Genomic DNA, 22551 nt, shown 5'->3' on the forward strand with positions numbered 1-22551 from the left:
AACAGTGAGAAGGGCATTCAGCACTGCTCCCCGCATCTGAGAGAAAACTCTTGTGCTCAAGTTCATCCTCTTCTCAAGGATTTACAGCACTCACACTTTTCACATTGACATCACAGGGTCAGAGAACTTAGCTTGAAATACACTCACTTCACGGACAACAATGGACAAAAACCCTGAGTTTAAAGCAAAATAGGGGGTGTACATGTATAAAGAATAACCACTTGTCTATTGATCAATTAATCAATTATGGCTCAATTAAACAAGGCAGCTTATTGAAACTGATGTAAGGCCTCCCTCTGACAACAAGCTACAAAATATAAAAATTTTTAAATATTACAAAAGTGATGAAGTTAAGACTGTATAAACAACAGTAGATCAATACTTCTAATGCAAGGGGTTATCCATAAATATGACCTGTCACATTTACAGGGAGTCTAAAGCTATAGACAAGTCAAATTTAAGACCTTTTTGATACCATTTGAAAGGAAATTTAAAACCAAACTTGTGATGTAAATATACTTGTTCCATATAAACATTTATGTCTGTTAGGCTCCAGCAACTTGATCCTCATTGTTCCAAGCTAGAAAGACTTTCTACATGCAGCGCAGTTTGCTTCACGAGCACTTCCAGGCACTGGCTTTAACCACCATGAGCACTCGTCATTCTCAAGCTATTTATCGTTAAACTTACATCTACCCATGTTCATAAATGAGCAGGCAGACTGGCTAGAAAAGGATTAGTTAAATGCATAAACTTAACCAGAGACAGACTGACAACGCAGCGCATACCACAACTACCAATAAGTAACTTACTAAAACTTCTTTGGTCCGGCTGAGTAGAGACATTTTCTTGATATTCTTTTAAAAGGCCTTTTATTTGTAATATTGAATTTAAGACTTTTAAAGACCAGCTGCCGCCCACATTTATAAAAATGTAAATCTAAAGACAGTTAAAGAGAGCGATGACACTCAAAGAAAGATGAGATACAATAATCAGGAATATGTGGCTGTCACCCTGCCAACTTTCTAATTGCTACACAGTGACTTAACTTGGTGGATTGGCAGTTTCAGATCGTTGTAGAAATTGTCAGACACAAGCAATTTTGTAATTGATTTCTTTATTTTTTCAAAGACCATCTGACATTAATTTTATGTGGTAACTGCGGTTTTATCTATTCTCATCTCACTCTTTTCTTCACACAGCTACTGTGGAGATAGAAGTGGACATGATATACAACAAAGGTGATTGGCTAAAATCAAACCACAGAACCCTAACCCACAATTATGGGGCATATGCAGCATACTTGCCTCCTCTTAACTACAGCAGTTTTTTTTGGCCTTGCTTCTAGTGAGAACCAGCATTAACATATTTGAACGACCCATTGATTAACCTACTTTTTTGCAGCATATTAAGAGCACAAGAGTCTTTATAGGTGATTTAAAGGTCCAGTATGGAGCACCATCTTTGGTTTAGACCCTGCTGTATCATGTCACCTATCTCTATTCTTACCTGTGACTCTGCCAAAATTCTTACCTGTGACTCTGCCAAAATTCCTAAAAACATTTTAAAAACAGGCCTTGTAAATATTAAGGGCTGTTTATAAAAATTCCTATCCTATGTGGCGTGTCTGTTACGCAACCTCAACACTCCCAGAACACACCCTCACCTGAACAACACAGAACAGGAACATTGCCTCTGCTGGAACATGTCGAGGAGCAGCGCCACTTTACTGCTTATAGTCACTGCTTATACCTATGGCAGGCTGCTCTAAGCAGAATGAGCCTTGTGGTGGATCTTTAAAAGGTTCCTCCATTACACCAGGTCATTAATCAGTCAGTATAAAAAGATGCTTTTAACAGAACATGAACATTCTCACTTTCTCTTTTGCTATAGACAGTGCATGGTTAAAAACAAAATACTTTTAAGCACTTTGTTCACATTTCTCAGTTGCTCTAGTGAAAGGACACTCACAGGTGTGGGCTATATCATGCACAAACACAGAGAATATGGTTGATGACGAAAGCTTACTGAACCAGCAGGTCCAGGAGCAATGATTTATGGCTTTTCCTTAATAACATGAGCAATATTCAGCTTCCCGTTGACAGGAAGGGTGCGCCGGAGGAAACAACATAACAAAGAGCGGATGAATGGAAGGTTGGAGGAGAGAAAAGGTTGATCACTAAATAGGGTTAAACTGACAACAAGAGAAGGAAGGGGCTGGATCGAGGCCTTGGTAAACTCTTCCCTGATAATGCACTAATGACTGAGCCCCACACACAACCCACAACACAGTCACATGGGGCAGAAAGCCAGTGGTTTGTGGATTGCTCCTATAACTCAAGAGCTGAATAGAAAGTGAGTAACTGCATTGCCGTTTCATGAGAAGGAAAGGGCTCTGGTGTTGCATCACAGAGAGTGAACAGCCACTGTAGATATAATAAGTGTTTACATGAACACATCATCCAAGACACAAGTTTACAAATCAGTTTACGCCACTGGTGAGGAATGTGTGTGCATCTGCTCTCAATCAGTGCTGTGGGCTTTCCAGTCAACATGGACAACATTTTTTCAATCACACCCTTCAGACCATAAAAATCTGTTAAGATGTTTACATTAGACATGTTATGAGAGCTTTCCTCCCCTTCCAATACAGACTGGACTTTGCATATCGGCCGATATCAAGTACCAATACAAGTGCATTTAAAAATATAAGAATTTATATAATGTATTTTAACAACTGTTTGCCATTAACCCTGTATGGAAGTTTCGATTGTTATTATTGTTGTATGGCCTATTGCTAGCGTTGTAATTGATAACACTAGTACTACCCCTCGAAACTGAAGTTTTGCATACGGTACATGTTGACGTTGTACTCGTGGGACTTTCTAGCATGAAATATTGCCAAATGCTGACATTTTAGCTAGCTTTGGCTAACGCTACAGTATCAGAAATCACTTCTTTGCTGCTCTAAAACAAAACAACATGAATCTTAATGAAAAAAGTCAGTACCTCCCTCTTTCATTTATTATTATTATTATAATAATTGTAGTAATTGCACATTGCTGTTTAAACACAGCCACTACAGCATAAAAAATGTAATGCCCCAATTTTGGTATTCGGCATATTATATAGCATCAAAAAAGCATCTTTCAAACTGTTTAGAAACAGTGTATTTTGATATACTGTATATTTATTGATGGTAACTGCTTTTTAGTTAAGAGGTTGATGAGTCACCTATTGTGTTTTGTAAACTGTGCTAATGTCATTAAAGAAAAAAATAAACAAAAAGATATCAAGCATATTTAAGGAACTGATATCTATGAGTGTGTGCAATTTGGTGCAGCCTGGTTGAAAGGGGACTGTTGGGCCTTGGTGAAAGCATGCCGTCTACAGACTGACATTCTAGTTATAAATGGGATGTGACCATCTCAAAGACTGTTAGACTATAACAGGCATTACAAATACACACATTTAGTCCCAACATCAGACCCACAGTACATCACCACTTTCCGTCCTCTACTCAACTGCTCTAGTCAATCTGGTAAGGGTGGAGTGGGAAAATATACTCTGCATGTACTTGTGCGCACAGCAGTAATCAATATCAATATCCTACAGATATTCAAAACAACTGCTCCCACAATTACTAATCTCATGTCAACAAATGGACATTCTAGCCACAGCTTACATTAAGACATGGTGTGCAGGGCCAAACGAACAGTGCTGTGTTATTCTTTCATTACATAAGTGTTACATACAGTCGATAGCTCAGTTTTGTACAAAGCATCTGCTAAGAACAGAGGGGAAGAATGTAAAAACCTGACTTGGCTTAGGAATTTAGCCCAGAGAGTGCTGGACCTGACTTAAAGGATTATTCTCGTTATTTTCAGTCTGAGGTTTGTTTTTTGTGGATTTTGCCAATATGACGAGTGTTTGAGATCAAATGTTTGACACATGGACGTGTCTCCAATCTGTTCAAAGTGCTGTTGTGCAGTACACACATACAGGCCTAATAGCTGACCCCAAAGCTGATATGAAGATAAAACAGCTATACACTACAGTCTGTACATGGTTATAATTAAAGGTTTTAATAGCATATTTAGTCATTTGCATATTTTGTAATACTCATTAACTTCTCAAAAAACTGTTATGTCCTACCATCAGGTCGTACTGGTCCCAAAAAACAAAACAATTCATTCTGATTGGTTTAGCTTGACAATGCTCTTTGAAACTTCAAAATCCCAAATATTATCAAGTCATTGATTTTAAGTCCACATCTAATAAAATACTAGAGATGTTTCTTTATGTCCCTTTGACTCCTGTTGTTCGTGTCATTTTGGCTGTAAATGTATGTCCACTGATGGGATTATTAAATTTCGCTAAACTTCCTATTAAATATGATCATGTATCACATTATGATACATGATCATATTTATTTTACTGCCTGCAGGGGTCCACCATTCATGACACAGGGTGGGGAATGTCTGAAGTCGAATTAAATATAAATATAAATATAAACAGTTGGCAGTTTATATTTATCCAACATCTGATATGACACAAATGCCATGTCAGTACTTAAATGGTATAGAGGTTTGGAAACCTGTCAGCTTACAATGTCATCTGAGATTATAAGGAACTGCGAGCTATCACATGTCAATATCCAACTGTACGTAGTGGCACAGTCGTGGGGGATCATGGAGGCCCAGTTCATCTATTCAAACTGAGTTTCAGTAAAAATAAGTTTCTCAAATTAAAAAGCATGAGGATATTAAGAACTGTAAAGTCCTCTGCATAACTGGATATTGACAGTTAGTGTCAAAGCTCAATTGGCTGAATTGCTTTCAGCTGTCATACACACCTACACATTTCCATTTGCTGCTCTAATGGCAGCTGGAGCAACTCTTTACCAAAGAGCACATCAGATCCAAGGAAGAGAAAGTTGTGACAAAAGTAAACCAGCATAAGTAAATTTAGCAGAAGGTGCAGTTTTCCATCTCTGCACTTTCAAACCTGTTTTGATGTTTTTGGGCTCCAAAGGAAATGCGTAACCCCAATGTTCACATCCTCTCATCCATTTACTGGCTACCTGACGGCTTACCATCGACCCAGTGGGGAGACAATTAAGCTGCTCCCGCACACAACAATCACGACTTGTGATATCTAAGACAAACAAAGTCACGTCAACACAAATGACAGCCACATATACGTCAAGAAAGAAAAAAGCTTATCTTTAAGTGTTATGACTCATGAGGTGTTGCACAGCACTTCAGCAAACAGGCGTAAACTAAAGATAGGAACAACTGCTGAAATGTATCCTTACATGGATTTCTACATCTGTCCTTCACATGGAGAACAGAGCAGTTTAGATGTCAGGGTGGAGTCAAGGAGAGACCAGAAACCAAGAAATCACAATGTTCATCTCATCAAGAGATTCGATGTTACGGCTGTAAAATTAATAGCAATATAATAAAAGTTCAAATTACATATCAATACTAAATATAATGCTTATGCATTGTGAAAGTACAGTGAGGATGTATGGTACATAATTGATCTATATCTGATTTATAAAATATTTTGCTTTTTATCAAGTGTTGGTCACTCTCTGCTCATAGTTTGACACCACAACCTTCACTAAGGAGAAACAAAATTAATAAAATTTGACATTCATCATGATAATTATTGATATTGACTGATAAACATTTTTGATATAGTTTTTGGCCATACAATCCAGCTCTAGTCCTAGTACTTAGTATTATCACTAATAACACAATAGGTAGGTGACGTGCTGGTCCTGAAGAGCTAGAATAACGGCTTTGCTCAACAAATAGAGAAACAAGGAATGATTTACATTGTGCCAATGACAATATAAGACTGATATGTGGTGAAAGTATAGACAGAGATATTCGAGAAGCAGCAGGGGCTGTGCAAAACCAGGCAGATGGATAAGTTCTTGACGTGTTTGGCAAGAGACCAAATAGCTGATGAGGGAGCAGCTGTTAACACAGTGACAATAAAACAGTGGTTGGACATTTCTGAAAAATTAGTTGAATTCCACAATATTTAACTCAAACTGATGTGAAAGTTCTACAGCTGAGCATATACAGGAGTAACAGCAATAACCGACTCTATTGATCAGTAATGAACCTCAAAGGTGGCTGGTGATTGGTGAATATGTATGATTATTGTTTTAATCTGGTATCAACAGTGGAAGCTGATACCAGTGCTTCCCTGTACTTTAAATGTGTGTGTTGTCTTACAGCAGTGGGCGTGTTGGGTGCGGTGCGCCTGCGTAGGGACAGACGTTGCTGGCTGCGCAGTGAGAACCTGCGGATGGACTCCCTGCTACGGGACGCCAGGGAACGCAGGGAGTTGGTTCTCTTGAAGTCCCCAGTCCCGTCCTCTCCCCTGCCTCCCCTCTCCGCTGGGTTGGATAAAAAGCCGAGTGCCCCGTGCAGGGAGCGACGGACATTTCCCACCCATCCTGTCACCTGAGACTGAGCCACCGACAGCTTGTCCCCCAGATACTCCATCACCAGCCACTACTTGCAAGACCTGGTGTGCTAGAATAGAGTCTGTGAACTGAGCTGTGACTCCTGTTATCACAGCAGAGGGAAAGCATTAGAGTCTAGTTCTGCTGAGAGGTGGTGGTCCGGGGACAGTGCCCTAGGTATTCACTGATGTGTGTTGCTGGGTCAATACTGCAGCAACGAGGAAGGTGACACAGAGAAAAACAACGCAGCTCAGCTGATTTTGATGTGGCGATGTTGGTGGCGTCTGCAGCACAGACAACGCCAGTCAGTCACTGACCGTTACAGGACTGAGCCGCTCTTCGGTTTCACTCCTAAATGGCCTTTCTGCAGTGCAGTCCCACTGGAGCCATCAGGACTCTGTTTCAACTCATCACTGTCAAGGCTCCAGGATGTCGGCCCTAAGTTAATTGTGAAGCTTTCTAATGTCAATTTCAATGCACACACTAATGCTAGCTATGATACGCCTGGCAAAACACCTAAAAGGGCATGTAAAGGTTACGTAAGGCCAGCACTTTCTATTAGATATGCAGGGTACTACTCTCTGAGAGAGACTGGAAAACTGCTGCGCTGTCTACCAACATGTTTCTCAGCCATGTTTCTCGGACCCAAAGCACAACAACCAAGAGCAATATTAATAGAATCACATCCGCAACCTGCTCTTTTAGTTTGGCACAACATTCAGTTATGTGTTACCAACATATACCCCGACTTTGCTACAGTTATTAGAACTGGATTTTCAACAACACTCTGTGACCCCCCTAGGCAAATCCTCCAGGTGTGAGCTTGTCTGATCCCAGCCTCAATCAGACTGGCAGTACTTCCAGGTATGGCGTTGATGCGTCTCTTCCCAAAAAAAGGGCCCGGGTTAAAAGTTGAGAAATCCATCTATCCAACGAGGCCACATCCCCATGGTGCGTGGTACTACGTTACCTTCTGGCTCAAAGCTGAGAGGAGAAATGGTGCAAGACAGCTGGTGGCACAAGGAAAGCTGCTGTAGTCATTCGTATTCCATGAGGAAAACCAGAGGGAAACCACAGCAAAGCAAACCAGAGCTAACAGGAGAGAGTCCTGTGGTGGACAAGTCAAATCCACAGGAGAAAAAAAAGACAGACGGAGAAAAATTGTTACTCTCCCTGTCTCCTGCTGCAGGTACAGGCAGGTAGGAGAAAATGCGTCAGCAGTGCTGCTCACTGTATTACAGCGCTAGGACTCACAGTCAAGGAGAAACTGGGTGGAGAGAGGGAGTGTGGAACAGAGTCAGGGAGAGTGAGAGCGAGAGAATGGGAGGTCCCTGATTCAGAGCAGGGGGGAGAGAGGGGAGGGTTGATATATGTTCTGCGGTGCTCTGTCGCTCCAGCCTGAATCCGTTGCAGGGCAAGACAGAGAAGTGTCACAGCTGGAGCAGAGACGCAGTGGAGACAAATGAGGAGGGAGGGATGTCACTTCATCCAAAACAGACAGAGACAACTATATAGAGAAAGTGAGGATGATATGATAAGATAGGAATGAGAAAAACTAAAAATAGATTGATTAGATGTGCATGAGAGACAAGAGTGAAAAGACAGGTGTGACTCCCAGGATGAAAATAGACTCTAATGTCAACCAGTTTGTTAACACAATGCAGCCAAAAGCAAGAATCACAACAGGCTTCAGTCAAGGTTTATTCAAATCAGTCGGACTCATGCAAACAGCAACACATGCTACCAACTTAAACATGTCTGAGTTGTATGGTGCCGGTGAGCTGGTGGCCTAAATAAAGCCACAGTGGGCGACTCCAGACACACTTCAGAGAGTTGACCTCAGAGCAAACTGGGACAGAGGGGCTTCATAAAAGCTGGATCCCTGTCCACATATGCCCCCTGCAGGTAATCTGATTATCTTTTCTGTGAAGTGTTAAATGCGAGTCTGCGGTGAGGTTGTGCGTTTCCAACAGCACACAAAAGACTTATCTCACATTCTCCTCAGCTTGACAACCATCGTCTCTTCCTGAGTAATCTGACCTTCAAGGACGAGCTAAATTAGCCTCGGCTAAAAAGCTTAACTCATTTTCTACATATTTTACGTTTGCTGTTTGGTGGTAAAGACATAACAGGAATATTATTATTTTCCTGAAACATGTGGTACCAAAACTGTAATTGCTTTATCAATATTCCCTCTTCTCAACTTAATTATCAAGATAACAAAATACTCAAAATTACAGCTGAAGCAATTAATTATCTAACTGGGCATTCTTTATAATATTTATTGATTATTATATTCTATAATAAGTAAATTTATAACATTTAAGTCCTCTGTTCGGATAAATATTTGCTGGTTCTGGCTTCTCAATGATTTACAGCATCTTTTCATTTTATACAATTGTAAATGTAAAAATGTTTGGTTTTGAACTGCTGTTTGGATAAGACAAGCAAAAAAAGATCCCAGTGGCCCCAATAATAATAATAAAATATTATAGACTAATCCCAAAACAAAATGTCAGACTACCTGATCATGAAAATATACGTTAGCAATTTTTTAAATCACATAAAAGTTATTTCCTACCAACATGAAAACATTACATTTTGTCATATATGAGAAGTAGTTCTGTAATGTTGGTGATTTTCTCAAATTTTATAAACGGTTTAAAACTAGACAGAAAGAAGAAAAATATCTACTCTCCCTTATTTTCCTAACACTCCTCCTCCTGAGCGTCATCTACTGGAAGTGACTCACGGCTGCTCAACACTTCCCTTGTTCTTCTGACCTCATCAGTCTCTGTGGAGGCCCTGCTACAAACCGACCAGCATCCACACATAAGAGGTGAAACAGCATGGAGCTATAGTACATACAGAATACTGTTAATGATCGCTACATACATTCAGTGTGTTAAATAAGAGGATGTATACATCTTAGAGAGAAAGATCTGTAATAGGAGAGTAGTGCTGTCACTTACCCAGAGGCAGTGTGGAGTCAAGCAGCATGACCACATGTAAAACACAGCTCTCAGCCCAGTGCCCATCTCTGCTCTGCCCCGCTCGCCAGCCTCAGACCCTCTGACTTCCCCCAATGATGTCACCACAAAACTATTATCTCATCTATGTCAGCCTGAGGATGCACCAACCACTAAATATAATGTGGGGAAATAAATCAGATCTCATATCCGCCCACTCGTTATAATCTGGTACTATCACATTTCAGGGATAGTCTTTCACCTGGTCCAAAATATAAAAATTTGAATGGCTACTTCGGGTAGAGGTACCACTATTGAGCCTGGAAAAAATTGATAACTTGTCATTTTCTCTTTTAAAATGTTCTTATTCTTCCAAATCATTTCTTTGTTTCTGCTGTTATATATGATAATAGATTGAAAGGCTTTAGGTATTGGACCATTAGGATGTAATCTCAGCTTCAAGATATAGTGACAAACTATATTGATAGTAATTGACTGTTAAAATTACTGTTAGTTTAAGCTCTGTGTGTTATCAACGTGGTATTTTCAATATCTAATTTTAAAAAAGCAATTTATTAAGTTATGTTAAAACAAATCTATGAGCTATGCGAACATGGTGCATGTCTTTTACAATGAATTACAATGAAAAATAATTCACACACTTTTCATGCAGCTCAAGAATCACATACAGCACATGTGATACAGAGATGGATGAAATATACTGAGAGGTGCAAACACACAAATTTTACCCAAGGATATGAGGTTGTCATAATTTGCCTTGACACCCAAGAGTCACATCAGCAGACTGAAACACAACCACTAGATGGCAGTAGTCACCTTTGAACTCATGGTGAAAGAATCCGAGCCCTGTGTCATGGCACCGTGCAATTATAAGACACAATATACTGTTCTCCTGGGTTCAGTGTGCAGGCCTTCAACCGGGAACTGCAATTACAGTCTCGATGACAAAGAGCCGACTGAACCCAACCCTGTACAGCTGATAAACACAGACTGGATGTGCTTGAATTCATATAATACATGAGTGTGTCTAGTTGCAAATATGCAGACAAACTTTGGTTTACCGATGTCAAAAAGAAAAAGCAGACCTGAACTACAAGGCTAAGAGCTGGAAAAGGCAGGTGTTTACAAGCAGCACAGAGGATCACAGTCACACAAATATTACGTGTCTGCGCTGCTGCAGGACACATGATCATTACGAGCCATTTCACTTCACAGGTTTCCCTGAGCCATGCTGACAGGTGTCTAATAAATGAGCAGTAAGGGCAAGTACTCATTAACCATTTATCTAATCCAATCCTGAAATACAGGCCTGAGAAGCTGCTCGGCCGCCACTTCCCTAGAGTGTGACGTGGGATGGGTGGAGGTGAGTCTAGCAGGCCATGCCATCAACATTAGTCACAGACTCTTTACTACTTTTACACGGCGGCGTTCTGCTGTCAACCATCAGCCAACTGACTGCATTCCACTTTTACCTACTGTCTGTCTACAAAGCACGAGACACACACACACACACACACACACACACACACACACACACACACACACACACACACACACACACACACACACACACACACACACACACACACACACACACACACACACACACACACACACACACACACACACACACACACACACGGTCTGTATTTATACAGCATTTTCTAGTCTTGATGGCCACTCAAAGCGCTTTACAATACAGTTTGCCTTTCACAAACACATTCATACAGAGCATCTATTAGCAGCAGGTATAAGCAGCACAAATCGTACCACTAACCTTTAACCAGGACCTCAAAAATGATGTTTTACCTTAATAGGACATTGCTACACACACACATACCTCCGTCTCCACAAAGCTGTGTGAGAAACAGTCCAAATGAAAAGAGTGACTGTAACAATGGACTCAGCAAGTCATCAATCTGATGATCTTAATTCTCACTTCTTGGTTACTGGTTTCCTGGAACGCAGTATTAGTATAGCAGCGGCTGAGCTGCAGCCTGACTCACCCAGCTGTGGCGGTCCTGCTCTCTGTGTGAGCTGCGGCTCCTCATCCTGGAAAGGCTTCCCTCCACAGTGCTGAATGAAGGAGCAGATCGTCTTGACACGCTGCGAGACCGCATCCTGCTCAACTCCTAACAACACAAAAGGGACCAACATGAACTCCTCATCACATTAACCTGATACCATGATGCTGAAGTGTCTTGTTAATCTGTGAGAGAAATTAATTACCACGTTATCATTTTTGAATGACCTAACTTGTATTATTTGGCTTGTGCGAGGAGGGTGTGAGTTTGTTGTTGATGGGTTTATTTTCTCAGCAATTTAGATACAGTGTACGTGCAAGTTGGACACCTATTTTTAAACCATTACAGGGAAATAACTGGGAGAGCCACAGTATGCATGCTCTTCCACGTGCTTACAAAGAAACAAACAGATGATTAAGTCCTCATAGGATTAGAAGTAAGGTCAATAAATCAGTATGGATTATGGATTTCTCTATTATTAAATGTAGAACACAAACAATGACTTTTGGGGGGCTGATACTGATATCAAGGAATAAAAAAAATTGTGATATCAAAATATCGTCCGATACATATATTAAAAAAAAATCATGGCAATGATACTAAGAACTTGTTATCAAACCATATTTTATATTGTATACAATTAAAAATTAAATTTATTTTAACCATGAACTTTATTATAAATAACTATAATAAAAATACAATCCAAATACAACCAAATATATAAAAGGTATTAGTAAGTATTTTAAAAAGTCTTTTTTATGTAAATGTTAACATAAATGCGCATCAATTATTTCATTGTTTAACTCTAAAATAAAAGTTTTCATATATTTCGGAAGCATAAACACATACTTGTATGTCTGTATGAGGCTCATATCAGAAGATCTTTGTCGTTTTATGACAATTTTCAATCGTTTTAATCTATTCGTATATACAGTACATAGCATATAAAATATTTATGAATTATAAATGTTGTGTGAACATTTGAATTATATGTTGCTGAGTGCGACCAGTGTACTTGGGACAGACTTGTTTCAGTTATTTGTTATTCAAATGTTTATTCTGAGAGAGAACAAAGCTTTATCACTATACTGTCAAACACGTTTGTCATCCGGTATTGACCATTTGAATTCTACTTTCTTGCAGTTCAACTTATGACATTTCTTACCAATTTCAGACAGGAATAATGGCACATGTGTAGTTTTGGTGTGTGTTAAAATACTACTACTACATTCTCTCCCATTCATAACTAATTGTAACAGTTAAAGAATATTAGCGCCACTGCACTTAGGCGCACTACTCTCCGCAGGTCAACAAGTGACTCTGCTCCTCTGATGTTTTCTAATCACTCACACTTAGAACTGATCTTTATAAAAAACCTGCTGAATTCAGATTTATGTACCTGGATAAACGGGGCGTTGCTTCGTTCTGCAACAATGAAGTTAAGACACAGTGCTGGGTCATAGTCTGAGGGAAGAACTTATCTTCTGTCTGCAGCTATGGTCTGAAGGAGTGTGAGTGAGTGTGTGTGTGTGTCTGCTCGTCTCCGTCCCTCTTCAAACAAGCTGATGATTACATGTATTTAGTTATTAATTGATGATGTCGGATCATGACTCTGGATCGTTCCGGTCACATTAACCCTGATGTCCTGACTGTGCACGTCATGTTACGTCTTGTGTTGTGTAGCAGGTTTAACATGTGTCTCATAAACTCTAGAGAGAATCAATCAAACACAAAGTAAACGTCAGTCCTTTACGTGTCCTAATAACTTGTGTAAAGTGAGCGCCGGTCAGAGGGGGAGTGAGGAGGAAGCAGACTCCGACAGGAGACTCTGACACAGGACGACTGGACCTTTAATTTGCGTCTGTCCTGATCCTGAAGCAGCAGTGGTATAATTATTCAGCGGTGGAAAACCGCTAAAACAATGAACGTAGCGGAAAACATGAATCGATTATGTTCTGTCACTGCATCCATAGAGTCTTGCTGCATTTCCATATGTTGATTGTACTTTATCATAATCTACCTATTTGATTCAGTTATAAATATTTATATAATAATATAATATTTATTGGTTCATAATAGGTTATTTCCAGATTCCATTTTCCTTTTTTTCACATCTATGCAGCAACAAGCCTATTTTGAATTTGTATCCTTTTTGCTGTATTACTTTTATAAAGAGAAAAATAAGACTCATGACTTAAAGTTCCTTATTCATATGATTGGATTTGCCTCTGTTGTAGTTATTAGTGAGCCAAGATGCTTAAAGGTGAAAACAGAAGCTAATTTAAATTGTCAACCTTGACACAGATAAAATAAAAAAAGATTTCAACAGATCAAAACTCCTAGAAAATAGTGTCAGTCTGTCATGGATCTCGTAGACTCACCTTGGAATCCTGTGACCTCGTCTGGCTCCACACCTCCCCCCTGCTGTCTTGAGGCTGTAGCTCTGTGGCGAACCATATCTGATTTGCGGGGGCGCTGCTGTTGTTGACTCCACCAGCAGAGCTCCCAGCTTTGGTGTCTGTGCTGGGAACAGGGCCCAAGTATTGTGGCTCATCCACCAGGGCAGACCAGGGCCTCTGAGGAGTCAGGAGCCGTTCCTCCTGCCTGAGGAGGAGTTGCTCTGGGCTGAGTATGTTGGAATGTTTTCTGGGTTCAGCCACAGGCTTGTCCACAGACATCTCGACGGGCCGCAGCTCCCATGGATCCTGAGGAGATGCTGTCCATACTGGGCTGGAGAAACCCACTGAAGTCTGTGGTGGCACCTTCCAGCTAACATCTCTCTCAGGTGTTGGCTGTATCCTCCAGCCAACCCCAGCATCCACTCCCTGAAGAGCAGGTACAGGAAACAGGTCTTTACTGGGGGACGGCTGGTTTTGGGATGTGAAAGTGTCGGCAGGTTTGTAAGACTCTTCAACTCTCGGAGACGGCTCTTTCCATCTTGTTGCAAGGTCACTGCGATGAGAAGCAGGCCTGGGAAACTGTTCATTTCGTTGCACAGAGTCCAGATCCAACACTTTAGGCCTGAGAGGTGCCGACCTCACGCGCTCCTGCTCCTCTTTCTTCTGCTTCTCTTTTAGTCGCTGCCTCTCTGCTTCTTGCTGTTTGGCTATCTGTCTCATTTTCTCTGCCTCCTCCCTTTCCATCTTCTCCCTCAGTCTGCATTTTTCAAACTCCAAAATCTGTTTGTCCTGCTCTGCCTGTTTTTGCTTTTCAAACTCCAAGAGCCTTCTTCTCTCCATCTCCATAAGTCTATCCAACTCTTCTCTCCTCTGCCTTTCCCTCTCCAGCTCTCGTTGTCTGGACCTCTGGTTTTCTAATTCCTGCCTCTCAATGTCTAGTTGTCTCTGTCTCTCCAGCTCTCTCTGCTTTTCCCTCTCCCTCTCCATCTCTTTCTGATGCTCCTTCTCCAGCTCTCTTTGTCTTTCCCTTTCTTTATCGAGCTCTCTCAGTCTCATCTCCTGCTCAAGTGCCATCTGTTTTCTTTTCTCTGCCTCTTCTCTCTCCATCTTCTCTCGAAGTCTCTGCTTCTCGAGCTCTATTAGCTGCTGCCTCTCCTTTTCTTTCTGCTTTTGAAACTCTAAGAGCTGCTGTCTCGTCAGCTCCTCCATTTTCTGTTGCTCCTTTTGGATTTCGAGCAACTGTCTCTCCTTGTCCAGCTCTCTCTGCCTCTCTTCCTCCCTTTGTCTTTGCCTCTCCTGCTCACGCTGTCTCTCCCTTTCCTGTTCTCGCTGTTTCTCTCTTTCAATCTCCCGCTCCCTTTCCAATTCTCTACGTTTTTCTTTGTCAAGTTGCCGTTGCCTCTCTCTTTCCAGTTCTCTTTGTCTCTCTCTTTGCAATTCTTGAAGTTGCTGTTTTTCAAGTTCTATCTGCCTCTGCCTATCCAGTGCTCGTTGCTTCTTCTCAAACTCTTTTTTCTCCTTCTCGAAGGCTTTCTGTCTTTGCCTTTCAAATTCTCTTTGCATCTCTCGCTCCTTCATTCGTGCAAATTCTAAATGTGCTTGTTTCTCTAGTCTCTGTTTTTCCCTTTCAAGTTCTTTAATTTTACCTTTGTGTTTTTCTGTATCCTGTTTCTTTCCAACCATTATTTCCTCTGTTGCCTGTCCGTCCAATGCTGGTCTAATCTCCCTGTGTGGCATGTGGCTCCTCATCAGCTCTTCAACTTGATCTTGAGAGGTTTTTCCAAAAGCTTCCTCTAATGATGGATTCCTCCTAACGGGAAGGATCTTCCCTTGAGAGCCCCCAAGTGCAGACCTCACAGAGAAATCATCAAATGGCATAGCAATGTCCCCCATATTTGCTCCTGCGTCTACAGGAGAAACTGGCTCCTGCATTTGTCCAGTCAAAGCAAAGTAGGTCGCCCTGGGTTTCTGCTGTTCTTCTGCCTGCAGTATTTTCAAACGTTTAGGTGCTGCAGCCACTTCCTCCTGCTCGGCATCTCTGCGCCTCTCTTTATCCAAAGCCACCTCTCCTTCCCTTTGTGATTCGTTTTGCATCTCTCTCTCCGTGCCTGCGTCCTGCTCGTGGCCTGTAGTAGTCCACTTTGGCAAAGCTCCTACTCTCAGAATTCGTGGCTGCTGATCGGGCGTCACTGACAAAGTTGGTTCTGCTTGTGCTGTGCCAGTTCTCTCTGCTACCGGCCGGCTTCCTTCTGAGCGCCTGGAGCGTAACGTCATGGCCTTATCTTCCCACTGAGCTGATGGGATGTTCTCACTCACTGCCCTGTTCTCTTCAATAGCCTGCACCGTGTCAAAGGCGTGTAGCACCCGCAGAGGACTCGACGGAGACACTTGTTCTTTATAGTTGGCAGTGACCAGAGTTCCCTCGTCCTCACCATTTCCTCTCTTTGATGACAGGCTGCTGAGCGAATCCTTGAGCTTGTTTGCAGGCTCGCCCTCATCCACCATCAGCACACTGTGCCTCTCCACAACATTTTCAAACAAGGATGCCCGTACTGTCTGCACTTCACCGCTGGGACCACTTTCCTTGGAAGAAGCATCAAGCATCTGTCCTGCTTCAGGCCATTCAGGCATGGAGACGTTTGTGAGCTGCTCTTGAGAATCTTTAAAATCCACAAAAGTCATGTGGTCGCTGGGTTCTGGAGTGAACTCTTCATTCTGAGAAAATAAAGATATATATTGAGAATTGTTGCTGACAGCAAACTTGCAACTGGTTGTCAGTTTGTTTAATTAACAATCATCATTTAAACACTATAAAATAATAAATGAGGCTTATGAAAAAATAAAAGCTTTAAACATCAAATCTGAACTGAAACACTTTTCACTACAAAACCAGACATGAGAGCTAGTGAAGCTTGACAACAGCACAGGAGAAAATACAGCAAACAAAGTTTACGTCACTGAGTGAACAGAACTGAAATGATATCCCCTTGTTCTGGCTTGGCCTCATAACAGTGGGTGTGGCGCAGAGGTGGTAATCAAAGCCTCTCTGTGTTAACCTTTTCCAGGGATCTCCTCTCTGCGTGTTTCATAACCAGCAGCCACCGGGGATGTTTAATGTGCAGGCAGTCTTAGGTTTCACAGCTTTGTACATCTGTGGCAGTGACATTTCAAATTTTTTTTTTCAATGCCCCATTTCCCCTAGGAACATTTTCCTCCCAGTGCAGACAGACAGGGATCGATTGCAAATGTAAACACTCCTTTTGGTGCGTATAAGGTGTCATTTTACAGTGGCTACGTTTACATGGACACCAATATTGCGATATTAACTTGATTGAGCCAATTGTCTGAATGAGCCATGTAAACAGCATTCTTTGATTACCTTAATTCGAATTAGTTCAGAATAAGCAATCATCAAATTAAGACATGTGAAGTATTCCGACTTTAGTCACATCATGTAGACATGTGTACATCTGAATAGAATTATAACCTGAATGTGTTCACAGGATTTTGGGACATCGACATAAAACACTCAATCGACTGCTTGACGGAGTTGTACCTTTAGAAAAATTTGAGGATAGTCTAGAGCAGTGGTTCTCAAATGGGGGTACATGTACCCCTGGGGGTACGTGAAGGCACTCCAGGGGGTACGTGAGATTTTTTTAAAATAGATTTTAAATTAGCATCCATTCAAAAATCCTTTAAAAATAGTTATTTAATAAGTGTTTAATAAATCAGACACTGATGGCACAGCGCTGTGTATTACATCTTTTTTTCAACCAAAAATGCTTTGCGCTGGTTAGGGGGTACTTGGCTGAAAAAATATTTCACAGGGGGTACATCACTGAAAAAAGGTTGAGAACCACTGGTCTAGAGGATACTGTTTCCCAGCACTGCACCACAGCAGTTTTTTATTGTAATTCTCATTTGCCTACTGAAAATAGAATGAGCCCAATAGAAACCAGTTCCTAAAAGGCTTAGTCCCTCTCTTACCCTCCTCTGAGGATCTCTGATGATCTCATGGTGGTCTGTTGCCTCACTGAGGGGAACACTGCCAAGGTCGGGTGACCTCTCGGATGAAAACCTGATGAACATACATCACACAAGACAAAAGCCATGCATGACAATGGGATTCCCGGACAAAGACATTGGGACAAAAGCAAACTGAGGAGAAATCAGGAGCATCTCATACCTTTTAGTCAGGTCGAGGGGCAAGGGGCGGGGCTTCGGTGATGGTTTCGTGACAGGACTCTGAGTTGGTGGCGTATCCTCTGTCAGCTGCTTGATGAGCTTTTTAACACCTACTGGTGGTTCGTTTTCAGGGACCAGCTGCACAGGAGAGTGAAGATCTGAGCCTTGGCCATTGGCTCCAGTTCCCAGAGTGGAGGAAGAGTCTAGGAGGAGACTGATTCGTGACTTGATGCTAACCACACGCTTATTCTCATCAGTCTCTTTCACAGACATTTCTTCTGCCATTTTGTTGCTTTGGTCTGACATGACAGGCTTGGCTACGACATCATTACTTTGTGGTATGTTACTCTTTGGGGTTTTCTCTTGCTCCCTCTTCTGTGGCAGTGCTGTCTCCTCAGGAGTGTTCTCCTTAGTGTTTGATATAAGACTTTTACGGTGAAGCGAAAGACCGATGGATTCAAACTTGGATGTGAGATCAGCTGAAAGCGGCCGTCTCCCAACCCAGCGAGGGACCAAATCTGGGGCCTCTAACTTGGTTGGACTGTCAAGGAAAATGGCTGATACAGGTCTGGGCCTGGAGCCTCTGGGCTTGGGTCTCAGTGGTACAGCAACCTCAGGCTTAGCTTCCTCCCTTACTTCTTGCTCCTGCCCTACCTGAGCAAGGAAACCCATGGACTTAGCTCTAGTGATGGAGGCCCCACCTTTGCTGGATGTCGTCTCGTCCCTCTCTTCTTCCGTTTTAGTGGTTCCAGACCACTCTGCAGCTGGGGTTTGTTTAAGGCTCCTGGAATAGCCTAAGCTTGAGGCCCCAGGTTTCCACCTCTCTGCTGGCACAGGAAGAGTGGGTTTAGCAGGGTCTCCAGGGTCAAAAGGCGGTGCTGGTTTAAATGGCTGGACTACTGGCTTGGTCGTTTGTCCAGTGTTCACCTTATTAGCTGTTTTAAAGGAGGTAGGGGCAGGACGGTTTGAATTTGTTGACACTGGCTTGAGTTTAACTGGGGCAGCTGGTTGCTGTGGTTTTGGGTTGCATGGAGGCTCTGGTTTGTATCCAGGAAGACGAGTGGACTCTGGTCTGGGCTTGGTATGAGGCTTTGGGGCAAGTATGGGCCTAATGCTGGGGGTTTTATCCATTGTAAAAGGCTTAGGAGAGAGTCGTGGCTTGGCTCCTGGGGCAGGTTTGTTTGGTTCTGCTGTGATGATGTGGGACTGGTTGATGGAGGGGATCTCGATGAGGCTCTTATTGCTGGAATCAGTCAGAGGATTCAGATGAAGTCGTCCTCCCGCCACTTTCCTCCCCACCTCGCCAGGCTGAACCTCTACCTGAGCAGCCATTGTCTTCAACAGCACCTAGAAGAAAAATAGAAGTACTCCTATGAGTCATAAAGAGGTATTCAACCACAGCACTACATTGTGCAAAATCAACTCAGAATTAGCCTCGCTCTATCTAGCCTTTTTGTGGACTTTGTCTTGGGAGCGCCTTACACTCATACACCTAAGTGAGACAGATATTTACACAAGGTTATTGATCATTCTTGCAGGTAAAGGCACACGTGTTGGTAGCTGAATTAAGTATAAACCAATTAAACACTGACTGTTTTTAGTCATCACATTTACACTGAAAGCCCAGAGGATATTTTGACATGACACAGCAGAGAGAGCACAGGTGTGAATGATAAATCTATTGGCAGCAGAGGTTTTGTAAGCTGCTTCATGCTGGCTCCATGTTACACTAACGTGGCTGACTCGGAACAGTAACCTGTGGGCTTTTTTCCTATGACCAGTTATAAAATGGTCTTTTGCACTACATGCCATCATTAATAATATTAACAATGGCTCAGGTCCATTTAAGTGTCCCAGTGAGCCAACGTGAATATATTTGTATAAGGGACTTGAGGCGGCTTAATTTTTAGAAACTGTGCTCAGTATTTTTATAACATGACTAAGACTGGACTTATTTTATTATTTATCAAATGAAAATGTGCACCACTACACTTTATTAGTGGTACATCAATAATCAGATTAGAGTCCATTAAATGTGGCTCCTGAGATTGGGGAGGGGTTGGACAACTGTGCAATGTCCTTGTTTCATGTTCCTGTTGTAACAGGCAAATCCGGCTTTGAATGGGGGATTCCACTGCAAACTCACACCAGACTGCCATTAAAGATCCAGCCCCTCCCCTAATGAACTTTCACACGGTTATCTTAAAGTGACTCTTTAGTCTACCGTAAAATATAAATGAGATAATCAGAGTTCAACTGTCTCTTCTCTCTTCACACACAAGATGATTATCGGCTTTATCAGTTGTTTCTATAGTGATATGGAAGATAGAAAACTTCACAACACAAGCACTTCTGTGCTAGCCCTTTAAGAGGCTCCTTCTTCACGTCTGATAATGCTTTCCACATGTTGCTGTGTTGACACACTTTGCTACACCAGGAATGATTTTTTTGGGGAAAAAATTAAACCCTAGAGGAAAAGTGATGCAAATAATACCCGGCATTTCTCACCTGACCAGATGTCAACCGTCTGCCGTGGAGCTCTGGCTTTTGTTGAAACCAAGGAGCGATGTCATATCACAAAGGAGGATGGAGCCTGAGAGGAACACACTTTGTGTCAACAAAGCACACGAGCCTGAGACAGTGGTTGGACAAATCACAGCATAGCTACTGCAGGGCTGCGCAGATGCGTCTTCACTGTGGTGTTCACACACCCCGATACAAATAGACATGAGTAAACATAGTCACACCTGTACATACACACTGACGTCCAGACCCAAAAGACAACAAAATGCACGAGGAAAATCATTAACTGAATTAACCTATAGCATGTTTACTTTTTCCTGCTGTCATATTTGCATTACGTCCCTCATCTCTGATTACCTGCCATCACTCACACACAATAAGTACCATACTTATGTCAATTCAATCTGTGATGGTTGAAGCTATAGATACAATGAACGTGGCTTTTTGCTGTCCTGCTCTTGGTGAACCACATCTTTATGTGTTGACTTGTTCTTACTTTGATCAAATGATGTACATCAATTGATAAGTTACACTGAATAACTTCTCAGCTGCAGGTTAAATGATGTTATTCCATACATGTACTGTGCTAATGGGGAAGTGTAAAGAAGTGGTGCTGAGAAACAGTGGTTTAAGCTCGGCTAACAGATGGAAAAGTCGAAAACTTGATCTTAAGATGTTGACAGGAAACACTTTGGCTTAAATGGAATGCTAAACATTCATTGTGATGGAGGGTCTAGTTGCACAACAGGGATTCGAACAGTGTCTGTCTGATACAACCTTACACAAAGCAGATTCACTACTGACTTATATATGGTGGAGATTAAAAAGCATTTTGCGGGCATTTTTAACAAGTGTAGCAAAAGTAGGACACACGTCTTTGATTTGCAGCAGGAAGTAGTAAAGGGTGAGCCAACACAATGTTTGTTGTGCTTCAGCTCAGAGCGTCACTGGCAAACGATATAAAAGTGAGTAACCCGGCTCAGCCAGTTAATCAAAGAAAACTTCCTATTAACATACACAACACACAACTTCATGACAACTGACGTATCAAGACAACAAGGACCGCTCCTCTAGATGAATTCTCACATAAGATGCAGCAAAGTTTTGAATTAAAATCCACAAAAACATTTAAAACCATGAATTAAGTTGTGTTCTTTCCTCATGGAAGATTGTATTCCATCTATCAGTAGATAAAGATAAGATTGCATGTGCCACAGTTCACCAAGAGGCTGGATTTATGGCATCCATAAAAAACAATACATGGAGACAATCAGTAAAGAGATGTTAATCCATTTCAATGGTAGTCACCGTTCAAATCTATAATAAGATAACAGCAGTGGATAACTTCTGTGAAATCCGAATCTATGCTCCATTCGCCTGGTGCTTTTCTCTAATAGCTACTTCCCTGTCCCATTGAAGAAGTGGCAACAGGTGTCACCTCTTCTTCCTGTGAGCTCACCTTCAACACTCACCCTCGCATTAAACCCACCGCTGACCTGCTCAGAGCAGAACGGGACATCTCATGCGCCAACACTGTGCCTACGCGTTGAATGAGCACTCGGAGCAAACGTCCACTTTAAGCTGTCTTACAACCAAGATGAACGACAAACGCATCAGCAGCTCGCTGGTTAGCAACCGTGAGCTAACTACTCCTCAAGAGGCTGAAGTCGCAAAATGGAAACACCGACAGACTGACTGAACCTGTCCTCCGGTGCCTGTTGGATTCCAACTTACCAAACAGGAAAGTCACTTCATCCTCTTCGGGCGTCGAAGCAACTCCGTGTAGTTGTCCAAGTGAGCGGAGGGATGGCGACTCGTTGGGTAGTTGGTTAATATGGTGGCTAGCAGAGCGGCTAACTTAGCTGGTTTACTTAGCTAGCCAACTGGCTGCCCTCGTCTCAGGTTGCACTGTTGTTGACAAGCTGGACCAGACACACGGT

The 22551-nt window shown here is 42.0% G+C and overlaps 1 protein-coding gene across 3 annotated transcripts in view; it reads right to left on the reverse strand.

The window, feature by feature from the left end:
• Nucleotides 1–22551, reverse strand: part of si:ch73-138n13.1 (STE20-like serine/threonine-protein kinase) — a 28235-nt gene extending 5684 nt beyond the window's left edge. The window contains exons 1-7 of one of the 3 annotated variants that reach the window (XM_035165812.2): nucleotides 22346–22551; nucleotides 20597–20681; nucleotides 18090–19435; nucleotides 17891–17981; nucleotides 13883–16615; nucleotides 11484–11609; nucleotides 11130–11333 (exon numbers count right to left, since the gene is read on the reverse strand). In XM_035165812.2, coding sequence (XP_035021703.2) covers nucleotides 11283–11333; nucleotides 11484–11609; nucleotides 13883–16615; nucleotides 17891–17981; nucleotides 18090–19420 — 4332 coding nt within the window. In that variant the 5' untranslated portion in view covers nucleotides 19421–19435; nucleotides 20597–20681; nucleotides 22346–22551 and the 3' untranslated portion in view covers nucleotides 11130–11282. Of the gene's footprint in view, nucleotides 1–11129; nucleotides 11334–11483; nucleotides 11610–13882; nucleotides 16616–17890; nucleotides 17982–18089; nucleotides 19436–20596; nucleotides 20682–22345 lie in introns of those variants that run through there. The other 2 variants (XM_035165810.2, XM_035165811.2) reach the window with 2 other exon arrangements.

The sequence above is a fragment of the Hippoglossus stenolepis genome, chromosome 9, assembly GCF_022539355.2.
Source record: "Hippoglossus stenolepis isolate QCI-W04-F060 chromosome 9, HSTE1.2, whole genome shotgun sequence".
Lineage (NCBI taxonomy): Eukaryota > Metazoa > Chordata > Actinopteri > Pleuronectiformes > Pleuronectidae > Hippoglossus > Hippoglossus stenolepis.